The sequence below is a fragment of the Raphanus sativus genome, chromosome 7 (assembly GCF_000801105.2).
Source record: "Raphanus sativus cultivar WK10039 chromosome 7, ASM80110v3, whole genome shotgun sequence".
Classification (NCBI taxonomy): domain Eukaryota; kingdom Viridiplantae; phylum Streptophyta; class Magnoliopsida; order Brassicales; family Brassicaceae; genus Raphanus; species Raphanus sativus.
Genome location: NC_079517.1, coordinates 16,910,005 through 16,921,506, shown reverse-complemented (window position 1 = coordinate 16,921,506; position 11,502 = coordinate 16,910,005). Strand labels below are relative to the sequence as shown.

The 11,502-nt window shown below is 34.0% G+C and overlaps 3 protein-coding genes across 5 annotated transcripts; 1 reads left to right on the top strand and 2 right to left on the bottom strand.

Annotated features, from left to right (window-relative positions):
• Positions 1-81: 81 nt before the first annotated feature.
• Positions 82-1,577, top strand: LOC108817863 (uncharacterized). The gene is made up of 4 exons (XM_018590683.2): positions 82-375; positions 456-1,004; positions 1,094-1,159; positions 1,245-1,577. The coding sequence occupies exons 1-4, from the start codon at positions 229-231 to the stop codon at positions 1,302-1,304; spliced, it is 822 nt and encodes a 273-aa protein (XP_018446185.1). The 5' UTR covers positions 82-228; the 3' UTR covers positions 1,305-1,577.
• A 13-nt stretch (positions 1,578-1,590) lies between these two features.
• On the bottom strand, positions 1,591-3,187 carry LOC108817862 (squamosa promoter-binding protein-like 15). Its single transcript, XM_018590682.2, has 3 exons — positions 2,756-3,187; positions 2,386-2,528; positions 1,591-2,302 (listed from the first exon to the last, which is right to left on the bottom strand). Exons 1-3 carry the CDS (start codon positions 3,061-3,063, stop codon positions 1,782-1,784), a joined length of 972 nt encoding a protein of 323 aa, XP_018446184.1. The 5' UTR covers positions 3,064-3,187; the 3' UTR covers positions 1,591-1,781.
• Positions 3,188-5,781: 2,594 nt separating this feature from the next.
• LOC108817503 (uncharacterized) lies at positions 5,782-7,257 on the bottom strand. 3 transcript variants are annotated; one of them, XM_056991519.1, is made up of 2 exons: positions 6,875-7,257; positions 5,782-6,474 (listed from the first exon to the last, which is right to left on the bottom strand). In XM_056991519.1, the coding sequence occupies exon 2, from the start codon at positions 6,363-6,365 to the stop codon at positions 5,955-5,957; it is 411 nt and encodes a 136-aa protein (XP_056847499.1). In that variant the 5' UTR covers positions 6,366-6,474; positions 6,875-7,257; the 3' UTR covers positions 5,782-5,954. The 3 variants fall into 3 exon arrangements, with proteins under 3 accessions (XP_056847499.1, XP_018445717.1, XP_056847498.1); XM_018590215.2 differs by having other exon boundaries at positions 5,782-6,464; XM_056991518.1 differs by having other exon boundaries at positions 5,782-6,421.
• Positions 7,258-11,502: the final 4,245 nt, after the last annotated feature.

The following is an 11,502-nucleotide window of genomic DNA, read 5'->3' as shown; positions in this document are numbered from 1 at the left end:
AACATATAAAACAAAACACTTTTTTTTGCATGTTTTTCTCCTGGGAGGAACCAGACAGATTCTGTTTCAGATGTTCACGTTCACCAGCAAGGAAACAACAGAGCCAGAGAAAGCCCAAGTTAGATATATATCATCCTTATTGGGCCTCGTTATAAAGCCCATCAACAGTTAATCTCATTCTCTTTCTCCATCTGTCCCGTCCTCTCTCTCTCTCGAGCTCGGTCGGAAATGGCAGATTCGACGAGAAACCTGACTGGCCTCGGAGGACAAGCATCGAAACACGAAGAAGAAGAAGAAGGAGAAGAGAACGATGATTACATGGGAGACTTATCTCAGTTCATTCCACCTGAACTTACCCAGAAATCTAAAAGAAAGGTACTTTCAAAGTCTTAAGACAGATCGCATCCTCTTTGAAAGTTTTCAGCTTTATCATGTGAATGCCCTTGTTGTTGCAGGAATCTGAAAAGAAAAGTGTAGCCGTTGAAGCATCTCGTAAGAAGCTAAAGAATCTCCCTTGGCACGAGCGGCGAAGATTGGAGAAAGAGAGGAAGCAAATAGAAGAGGATGCACAGACATTGGCTCGTATTGAAGACACTCCCATTGGAGAGTCTAACGTAGGGTTTAAGCTGTTGAAGCAAATGGGTTACAAGCCAGGCTCTGCTCTTGGCAAGGGAGGTTCAGGTAGAGCCGAGCCAGTGACCGTGGATATTCGAAGATCCAGGGCCGGTGTGGGGAGAGAGGATCCACACAAGGAGAAGAGGAAGAGAGAGGAGGTTGAGAAGGAGAATGAGAAGAGGAAAGTTGAGGAAATGTTGGAGGATTTTGGGGATAGGCAGAAGTCTCAGTGGCGTAACAAAAGAGTTGTGATTAATTTTAGGAAGGCTAAGGCGGCTCTTGATCAGCTTGAGAATGTTGAAGTTGTTCCGGAGAAGAAGAAGGAAGGAGATGAAGATGGTAAGGCTGATGAAGAAGAGGAGGAAGAAGAGGAGGTGATCACTGAAGAGGTATGTTCTCTAGTGTCATGTAGAGTTCAAGCCTTAACATTGTTCTTTATGTTCTTGTGGGTGACAAGTTTTAGCTTTACTGGTTGCAGGATTTGCAGGAGATATTAATGAAACTGAGGGATGAACATCGGTATTGCCCTTTTTGCGGTTTCCAGGTAATTCAATGTGTTTTCTCTCATCATTGCTTAGTTTCAAGTTCGTTTAAGTATACTGACAAAGTTTTCTCCATATATGAATCAGTATGAAACGAGTGAAGCTCTTCTTTCCAATTGCCCTGGCGTTAATGAGGATGATCATTAGATAAGTCATACAGTGCATAAGGTTTGAATCAGGTTCAAAGTTCACTCGTTATGTGGCTGGAGAGGAAGCAAGAATCAGAAGAAAAACACTGTTTAAGCAGGTAGGTGAAGAGATCAACTCTAAAGGAATTGCTGGTGGCCATATTACTCATATCCTTTCATAGATAGTAGGGTGATAAAAAAGGATGCAAAACTCTGATTTGATGTTAGATGTTTTAATGTGATTCTTAAGCCAAGTACAAATGTGCTTCTGTGTAGATGTGAACAAAACAAAGAGATCATCACTAAAAAACAAATGGCTTAAAGATCAAACGCTAAAAAACATTAAAGTAATACTCAAAACAAAAGCCATTTTCTGCCATCATTGACTGTTTTTTTAAGTAGCATAGAACAGATAAGTCTTTCCATAGATAAGGCTCTTGGTGCACATGAACAAGTTCAGAAAAAAAGTCTTTGGAGGGGTGAAAGAGAGAAAGACTCATAGAGACCAGTTGAATTGTTGAGGAGAAGAGTCATAGGCTCTTGTGTTCTCAGGTTCCAAGTATTGCCTCAGAACCTGCTGATGAAGAGACAACTCGAATCCACCCATTGTGGTGCCATTGCTTATCTGGAAACCAACCGGCTCGGAGATTTGGTTCAGTCCCAAAGCAGGAGATATACAATGTTCATTGCTTTTTTCGCCTGACATGAACTCCCAAGTTTGGTTCAAGTACTGATTCTGGATTGAAACAGGAGGTGGCTGAGCCATTGTAACCCTATCAGCAACAACTGAGTCGAAATCTAAAGATGGTCGCCATGTATTGGTTGGTGTCTGAAGTCTCTGTTGTTCCTGCTGAGCTAGGTTTGAGTTTGACAGAAGAGAGAGAGCACAGCTCGAGTCTGTGCTTGAGTTTCCATATGAGAAAACATTCATCAGTTGATGGCTTTGCCATGGTGCAGACCCTCTTGCGGTGGTTGACCACGTAGCAGGATCTCCCAAAACGCCTCTAATGGCGTTCCCTGTCTCACCAAAAACAAGAATCAAGAACTTGTTGCCAAGAAACATTGAGCTGAAAAGAGTAACAAAGTTATAGAAACCAAACCGTATAGAGATGGAGCGATGCTAGCGAAACGAGAAGTCAAGAGAGTGGTTGTTGCTTGAGGCTTTCTTCGACGTTCGTTGTGGCAAGCGAGTCGCCGTCTACAACTTCGTTTCTCTAAGTCAAACTCAGAAAGCTGGTGAAACCTGAATGATGTAAAGAGAAAAGAAGATTCAACTAAAAAGCAACAGAATAATTCATATTATTATCTTCAGATACAAGAGACAAGATCACATAATAACTAGCTGTAAAGTTAGATTCATAAGACTCTTCAAAGACGTTAAGAGCCAAAGCAAACAAAACAAAAAAAAAAACTCAAAAAGGGGACAAGACTAGAAAAAAAAGGTGTAAAAGCTTTGGTAAGAAAAGAAACCTGCTACATTGCTGGCAAAACCTTTGGTGAAGACCAGAGACAATGACTTTAGATGACTTAGAGTGAACACAACAAACTTTGTGTCTTGAGTAATAAGTTTTAGCATTGCTTAGATCCATTCTACAACCTTCCACTTGGCACCTAGCTGTCATCGACTTACGACCAGCATTAACACGGTTCTTGCTTAAACCTGCTCCGGATCCATCCTCGAAGTAGATCTTCTGACCAAACCTGAGTCCACCACTCAGTGTAGACGAGGAACCAGCCGATTCGGGCTGGTTCTGACCAGAACCCTTTAGTAACTCCATGGTTAGTGTTTTTGGTTTCCTTTTACTCAGACAGAGAAAGATATGCTTTTGCTAATCTCTCTCTCTCTCTGTATGAAGTGAGCCTGGAAATAGAAAGGACAAATGAGAAGAAAGGAAAGAAAATGTGGTGGTTCTGCTTGTTTCAGTTGTTGCTATCTTTTAAAAAGATAGAAATAAGAGAGAAGAGAGAGAAGCTGACAAAAGAAGAGACACTCAAGAGTGATTGATACTAGTCCACGACAGCTATGGAATATTAGCGTTTGCGTTTTGAGGATGTTGGTGTGCGTTTTGGTTGTTTTCTGTAGTGAGCTTATTATTATAACGCACAAATTAAAGAGATGAGAATACATCTTTATTCTTCTTTAACGTACATAATGAATAATGATATCCTTAAATGAGACCAGGGAACATAAACTCCCATGTAAAATGAAATCTTAAGCTACGCACTCTCAGTGACAAAAAAAAAAAAAAAAAAAAAAGCTACGCACTCTATAAGTCTAAAATAATAAAATATTAATACTGCTACTAGGTTCTTAAAATTATGAAAATGAATAGTTCTATAATGCTACTAGGTTATTAAAAAAATGAATAGCCTAATAATGCTAAAACCTTTTTTGTAGTTTGTATATACAAACTGACCAGAGACCTATAAATGGATGGTTATATTGTATTTTGTTGCATCCCCAAATATGCTAGTTAACTATACTATTACTAATTAAAGAGCAGGAACAATTATAATAGTATCTCATATTTGGTAAAGTAGAATGAATGGAGAGTTATGGGCAGAGAGACAGAGTGTTGGAACTCGAGTAAGGATGTGACTCTTCAAAGGGAAATAGTAGGTTCTTGAACACTTTCAGAATTCACTTCTGCTTTTTTCTTTTCTAAATATATTTCAAAGGGAACTAGTTGGTTCCTAGGCACTTTCAGACTTTAACTTCTGCTTTTTTTCCTAAATATAGATGTTGTACTCCTTTATTTTTATCTTTTTGAAATTCAGATTTGGTGCTCTTTTCACAATATCCAATGCAATTTATATACTTCTTGATTTATATATATTTATTATTATTTTCAAAAGATAGTATGGGATGTTCGATTCATGGTGTCATGTATCCATCACAATCTGTGTACTTGAACTTTCATTGGGTTGTGTATCACTTTCTTGATTATATTCCTTTTGTGTTTTGCTTTATCTAGTACACAATCTAGTTCCTTTCTTTTGTTTTGCAAAATGATTTCCAAAAAACACATGAAAAAGAGTACTTCACAAATCTTCTTGATATTTTGGCTGAGAATGGGGAGTGGAGCAAAGGTGGTTCATACACTAATAAGGAGCCTCCACCTTATAATTTTCCATTCACAAAATTTTACAAACTAATTATAAAAGATGAAGATACATTTGTGTATCAGATTTTTTTTGTCTTTTAGTCAAAAAAGTGGAAAACTGCTTTAACAAGAGAAAAGGAGTATAATAGGCAGTCCAAACTTTTTTTTTATCAATTTAAAATATCATGCTTTGTTAATATTGTATAGTTTTTTATTTAAATTATATTATATCTATTTTTGATAAAGAAAAACATATATCTACTATCTATTTTTCTTAGTATTTGAATTAACAAAACTAAACAAAAAATATTTTATAATTTATTCAGTATTTAAAAATTATATTGTTCTAGATTTATATTTATAATTTTATTTTTACATCTAAATAATTTAATTTTGCAATATGCTATAAAATTAATATTATAAAATATACATAAAGACTAAATAATATGAGTAAATAATAAATAAATTATTTTTAAGACAAAAAGTAAAAATAATAACGAGTTTTAAATCAAATAAAATTATAAATAATAATTATATAAATATTATAATATGAATATATATTTTATATTTAACATTTATAAATTATTAAAAGTTTTAGTTATGAATATAATAATTAAGATAACTTTTTATATATTTTTTAATTTATACAGTATTTTGAACCGTTTTTATTCACTTTCACCAATCAAACATATATATTAGATCGATAGATCCGCTTGGACTACACTTGTACAGTTAAATCCGCTAGATCCACTCTTGTTCTACTCGATCTGCTTGATTCGCAATGCTCGATCCACTAGATCCGCAACGTTTGATCTATTTTTTCTATTCAAAGCTTTTGCATGTACCTTTTCAGCAAAAATAAAACAAAACATGACAAAGACTAAAGACCTCTAATCTTAGAAATATTAAAATAATATCATTTCTGGTCTACCTCTATTATAAAAATCAATATATATATATATATAGTGTATATATAAGATTTCTGCTATAATGTGTTTTTCCATAATAGAAAAATGTTATATCTGCTTCTTACAAAAGAACACATTGAAGTAGCTATTTTAGAGATTTCTGGTAAAATATCTAAAATAGCTATTTCAATGCGTTCTTTTGTAAGAGGCATATATAACATTTTTCTATTATGGAAAAACACATTAGAGCAGATATGTTGATAAAAAAAAAAAAGAGATTTCTAGTATAAACGTGGATCGGAGATGTCCTATGCATGTCATTTCTATTGTTCTACTCTTCATACTCTCAAACTTTGTTTATTGTATGTTTCCCCACTTTATAGAAGCCATAAACGTTCCATTTTCAATGGCAATTAAATAGTATTTTAGGCTCTGCTCAGTTCACAAGAGATGAGAGTTTCATAAAAAAGAACTCAATGAAAAATCAGACAAAGGGCAGTGCTGTTATGAATAATCCAAAATTACGATTCCATGTATATGAAACAGAAACGCAATCCGCATCAAACTCGGGGTCCTAACAACAAAAGTGATTCAAGTCAACAATAAAAACCCCAAAAGGGCGGGTTTCAAAAGCGTTTTAAGAAGCTCTTTTTTTTTTCAAAACCCATGACATTCAACAACAGCTTCTGCAGCTCGTCTTGGTTTGTTCTTCCTTCTGCTCCCAACTTGTCTAAACCCTATCGACAAAGATGACTTCACTGAATCATCTGTGCTTGATTTTGAACCTAACACATTCTCCTCTTCGGTTACATTGCTCTCTTTAGACTCTAGTGCTTTCTTCCTCTTCCTTCCATTCTCTGTCACATCTTCTTTACTTGTTACTGAACCATTTGTATCATCATCCTTCTCCAAGATCTCTTCTTCTCCTTCGGCTTCATCTTTCACCGGCTTCTGTGGCCTCCCTCTTCTCTTATAAGCTGGAATCTTTTCTTCTTCTTCTTCACCGCTTCCACGATCTTCTCTAGCTGTAGCATTCTGCCTCTTTCCTTTCCCTCTACCTCTTCTCATAACTCTAGTTCAGTTCTCTACCAAACCAAAAAGCCTCAAGCAACTAGACAAGCAACCTGCAGGTCACACGGTTGTTTCTTTTCAATCCATCTTAACAATCTGCAGTATCCTGATACCAGAAAAGAGACAATGAAAGCGAGTTAAACTCATACTCAAACTTGTCTGAAGAAAGGCATTGAAAAACTTATTTGACAATACCTAAAGTTTCAATTTTCTTTCCATAAAAAGGATTTTTTTTTTCAAAACCAAGTATAAACAACACTTCAGTCACTCGACATTGAATAAATAATCTGATCTATTCAAAACCTATATATCTTTCAACTCAGTAGTAAGTAGTAACCTCAAACTAAGCTACACGCAAGCTCAACCCATGGAAACTACTTGCATGAACAGTCCAAAGAAAAAACACAAGCTCTATTTTTTTCCTTACAATCTCTACAAACTTCAACACATGATTCACTACCACCAAGAACAGAAAGAGAGAGACAGAGACAGAAACAAAGACTCACCTGTGAACCCATTTCTCAGAATGAGACAAAACCCCAAAAACCTATAAAAAGGTTTCTCTTTTCTAATCTTTGTTAGGGTTTCAACTGATCTACACTCACAAGTTTCTGCAACCAAACAGCTAAAGTTAACAGAGAGAAGAAAACCCAGATCAGAAGAAAAGACTGAGATTCTAAAAGAAAGTGATAAAATCTAAAACCAAACAGAAGATATCGAATCAGAACCCAAAGGATAAGACTTTAGAGAAAGAGATCTAAAGAGAAGAAACGAAAACAAAACAGAACAACAACAAGACCAACAAGTGTTGGTTGAAACTTGAAAGTGTCGTTGAAATATACTAAAAAAAAGAAAGATGATTGCTTTCCTCTCACTTCCACCACTTTCACTGACTCAAATGGATCTTAAAGCCCGTTGAACATGGATACGGATTCCTCCCACTCGCTCCACTAAGCGCGTGCTCTCAACATTCCACTCGTTTTGGTTGGCTAAGTAAGAGAGCCATTAAAGACAGCTAATAGCCGCGTGAACCGCGCCGTCCAAGATTTGAATCAGATATTCTCTTAATGGGCCATCTTATTAGACCCAATTAGACACTCGTATCCAAAGAGACCACTTACAAACTATAATGTACAAACTTAAGGTCAAGACAATTATTTTCTTTATAATATGCAAAGTGAAAAATCATGCGGACCGGGTAAATTCTCCATCGACAAGAAGCTTATCGTTCATCTCTAGGGTTTCATGTCACTTTCTTAGTTTTCTTTTTATAGTTCGGTCTTCACCATCAATTTTAGTCAGCATTTTGTGTTGCCTATGAGCTTTTAACGTTCTATGTACTTCATGTGGATTCATTTTTCCGTATGGCGTATGGTCTTTACTAATTACTAGTTTATGCATATTATAAAAACTAGTCTTTTGGATTATTTTTCCATTTGATTGAAGCTGAAGTATATTTTTGTATTTAAAATCAATTTTATGTTATTTTTGGTAATTTCTTCATTATCTATTAGGAAAAATAGCTCAAATCGTATTAGTTTTTCAATTTTTATATCAAAACTTAATGTATTAATATTTTAACCATCTAAAGTTTGCAACTTATTTTTAAAAGATTACTTTTATTATTTTTTAGATTGTGTTCAAAGAAATTTCTCGATTAAATATTATTTTGATGCTGTTTTACAAAAAAAGATTTAATGAATCACTAACTTTAAAATTAATTAAAATATTATAATCATAAAATTATTAATTTATATAATTTGACTATAAATTAAATACTAATTAAGAGCATCTTACAACATTTTATGTTTTTTTTGCTTAAATTTGTACAACATTTTATGTTAATACTAAATCTTTACATTATAGGATTTGATAAACCATGTTTACAAATATCATTTTTTGTGGTGATAAAACCATATAAAATAGTTATATGGTTTATACAATCAGATCACATCGCCAAACTAAACATGAAATAGTTTATAACAATCACGACCATAATAAGACTCAAAGCTACAACAATGAATTTATAAGTTGATTGTGGTAAAACACATGATCTTGTTAACGTTGTCACCGTTCAGCTCCACTCTTCTTCATGCTTATTAAAAACGATCCTCCTAATCTGTTTATTTACAATAATTACTCCCACAAGCTATGATCAAACCTGCAAACGTAGCCCCTTTCAACCACCGTCGTCCTCCTAGATTGTTCTTGGCGTATGTTTCATTGGTATTTTTTGGCTTTGCTTGTTTCATAGCAGTGAACTTCACTGAATCCACTCATGACCGACTCTCTCTTTCTTGAGGAAAGATCGTGTGTGTGATCTTTCCTTTCTTGTATTGGAATTCTGCTTTGTGCCCTCTTGAGCTCCTCAATAATTTCTTTGACGAAATCTGCCTCTGAGCTGATGAAAGGGAATACACAAACCAACTCGTCAGACATTAGTTAGGAGTCAGTTCTATAAGGACAGGAAGAATATCACTGGGAATCAACTTTTAGTTATGAATGCTAACTCTATACTCTTTTCTTTCTCAAAACATTTATTAGGAACAATTTTTTACAACAAAATTATTAGTTATAGCTATTTCGATCAGGGGCGGATAGCTCTGATCATCCCCAACAAATTTATTAAAGTTTGTTTTCAAAATTTAAGAAAAAAGTTTGATCCCATCAAATTATTAATCTAGAAACATTTTAATGTAAATATTATAATCTGTTTGTTTGTTTAGCTGCGCTCAGGTTTGGTTTGACCTAATCTAAATGCAACTATGAACAATCCGTGGCTTTTGTTCATGTTTTGAAACTAGTATTTTCATTTTTTTTTCCAACCTACAAAAGCAAAATTGTTTCTCAAAGACATGGTACGCATAAACATTGAAGGTACTTAATTGTGCCCAAAATAATATATATATTATAGATAGTGACTAGGTTTATGCTTACCATGTTATTGGGGAACATTTTCTAATACATATTCTAAATGAAAAGATAAATAGTATAAGGGTTCATTAGCAGCTTGCTTGTTCTTTCTCGAGCTCGTCATATTCACCCTCGCAAGCATTACCGGTAAGTCCCATTTGTTTGTTTTTTTTTCCTTTTGACTAAATGTCCCATTTGTTTCTAGCTTTTCAATTCGGGTGCAGAATTTTGTTCGACTTGATCCCTATATTTTTCGTTGGGGTGTTTATTAATCCAAATTTAATTAGACAAACCCGAGTAAAGTAAAAGTCTATGATTTCAGTTGCATGAGATTATGGACTGTTAACTTATTAGAGATATGTTGGGCCGGAAGATATGTATTTTACGGACCAAGTCTGTGAAGCCCGTGAAACCCATGAAGACTCTCAGGACTAAAAGGAAAGACTTGAAGATCAAGTTAATCTCAAGATATTTTTAGCATATTTACATTAACGTTTAAGAAAGTTATCATTATCTAGTATTAACATTATGTTAATGTTACTACTATATATATGCATCTTGTATTCTCTTATCAAACACAATACAATAATATATCATATTTTATATACTTTACATGGTATCAGAGTATTCGATTCTTAGAGATCTATTATAAAGCTTCCGAGTTTAAGCTTTGAAGATGCTAACCGTCGGTGGTGTTGACGATGGAAAACAAGGTGAAGATGATGATCCAGACGATCATGTAGTTCGATGTCAGTGACATCATGTCACGTTACTAAATCACGTTTCTTAGTAGCGTGGTTATGGTTGTGTCTTGTGGGTGATGATGTGTGATCATGCAACCAACGTGTCAATAGGTTTTGTTGGATTTTAGTTTTCTATTTTAGTGGTTTTTGGGGTTTTTTTTTTAATCTGATTATTTTCTTGGTTTTGGTTTGATGAGAGCAAAAGAATTCGAGGGTTTATTAATGCTAAGGGTTTGTGAGTTTTTTCATGGGTTAGTTAATTGTTTATAAGGTTTATTCTATGGTTTAGAATGTCTCAAAGATTATGTTTTAGTTTCCCATAGTTTGGGATTTGTTGGTTATAACTTAACTATTACGGGGAAGTTTTAGTTATGCTCATGTTTTTAGGTCTAGTTGTTTAGTCCAGTTTATGGACTGTCCAAGTTAAGGACGATTGTTTCTGGTGCTGCAGTTGCGCCCACGAGATGTATTCTCATTGTCAAGACCAAAGAAGAGCTGAAGTTGTCATCCCTCATTGTCTAAGTCGAAGTTTATTCCCGAAGGAATCTACTGATTTGTTTTCCTCGACATAGTGTCCACGATATACATAGTCTGCTTTGTGATTGCAGATTTGCATGTTGCATCCCACGTTTGTCGTGCGGGGGAATATTAGAGATATGTTGGGCCGGAAGATATGTATCTTATGGACCAAGTCTGTGAAGCCCGTGAAACCCATGAAGATCCTCAAGACTAAAGAAATACTTGAAGATCAAGTTAATCTCAAGATATTCTTAGCATATTTACATTAACGTTTAGGAAAGTTATCATTATCTAGTATTAACATTATGTTAATATTACTACTATATATATGCATTTTGTATTCTCTTATCAAACACAACACAATAATATATCATATTTTATATACTTTACATAACTCGAGTAAATTTGTGAGTCACATGAGCCCTATGATTTCAAATTTAAAAATATTGTTTTAAAAATATTTTCCAAAAGAATATTGGATCTTGAAAATAAAATATGAAAAAGTTGTTTTTCTTTGGAAAATTGTGTAAGTTTTGGTGCTATCTTGTACGATATACTCCAAGGTTATTGGAGTATTTGATTTGAAAAATATATATATAATTTACTAATATACGAGGTGTATATCCAAATGATTTTTTACTGTCCGACACAAAGATCGGACTCAAGTAAATGTATTTCTTATATTTATGTGGTATGTTTAATTTATATCTGAAAAATGTGTAAGGTTTGGTGCTATCTTGTAAGATATATTTGAAGTACTGAAAAGAAAAGAAAAAACCGATGTAATTTTCAAAATAATACATATAAAAAGAAATATGTGGACTCATTTAAGACAAAACCGTGCGGGTATTTGTTTTTATTTATTTTCATTTATTTTATATAAACATTTTATTTTTAATTCTTAATTGGTATATTTTATAATATATCTGAAGTGTGTCTATCAAATTTTCACATATATT

Coding starts and splice junctions, on each gene's coding strand:
- LOC108817863 (XM_018590683.2), top strand. CDS start 229: ATGGCAGATTCGACGAGAAACCTGACTGGCCTCGGAGGACAAGCATCG. Junction 1,005..1,093: donor AGGAGGTGATCACTGAAGAG/GTATGTTCTCTA, acceptor TACTGGTTGCAG/GATTTGCAGGAGATATTAAT. Junction 1,160..1,244: donor GCCCTTTTTGCGGTTTCCAG/GTAATTCAATGT, acceptor TATATGAATCAG/TATGAAACGAGTGAAGCTCT.
- LOC108817862 (XM_018590682.2), bottom strand. CDS start 3,063: ATGGAGTTACTAAAGGGTTCTGGTCAGAACCAGCCCGAATCGGCTGGT. Junction 2,529..2,755: donor TTTTGCCAGCAATGTAGCAG/GTTTCTTTTCTT, acceptor TACATCATTCAG/GTTTCACCAGCTTTCTGAGT. Junction 2,303..2,385: donor CATCGCTCCATCTCTATACG/GTTTGGTTTCTA, acceptor TTGGTGAGACAG/GGAACGCCATTAGAGGCGTT.
- LOC108817503 (XM_056991519.1), bottom strand. CDS start 6,365: ATGAGAAGAGGTAGAGGGAAAGGAAAGAGGCAGAATGCTACAGCTAGA.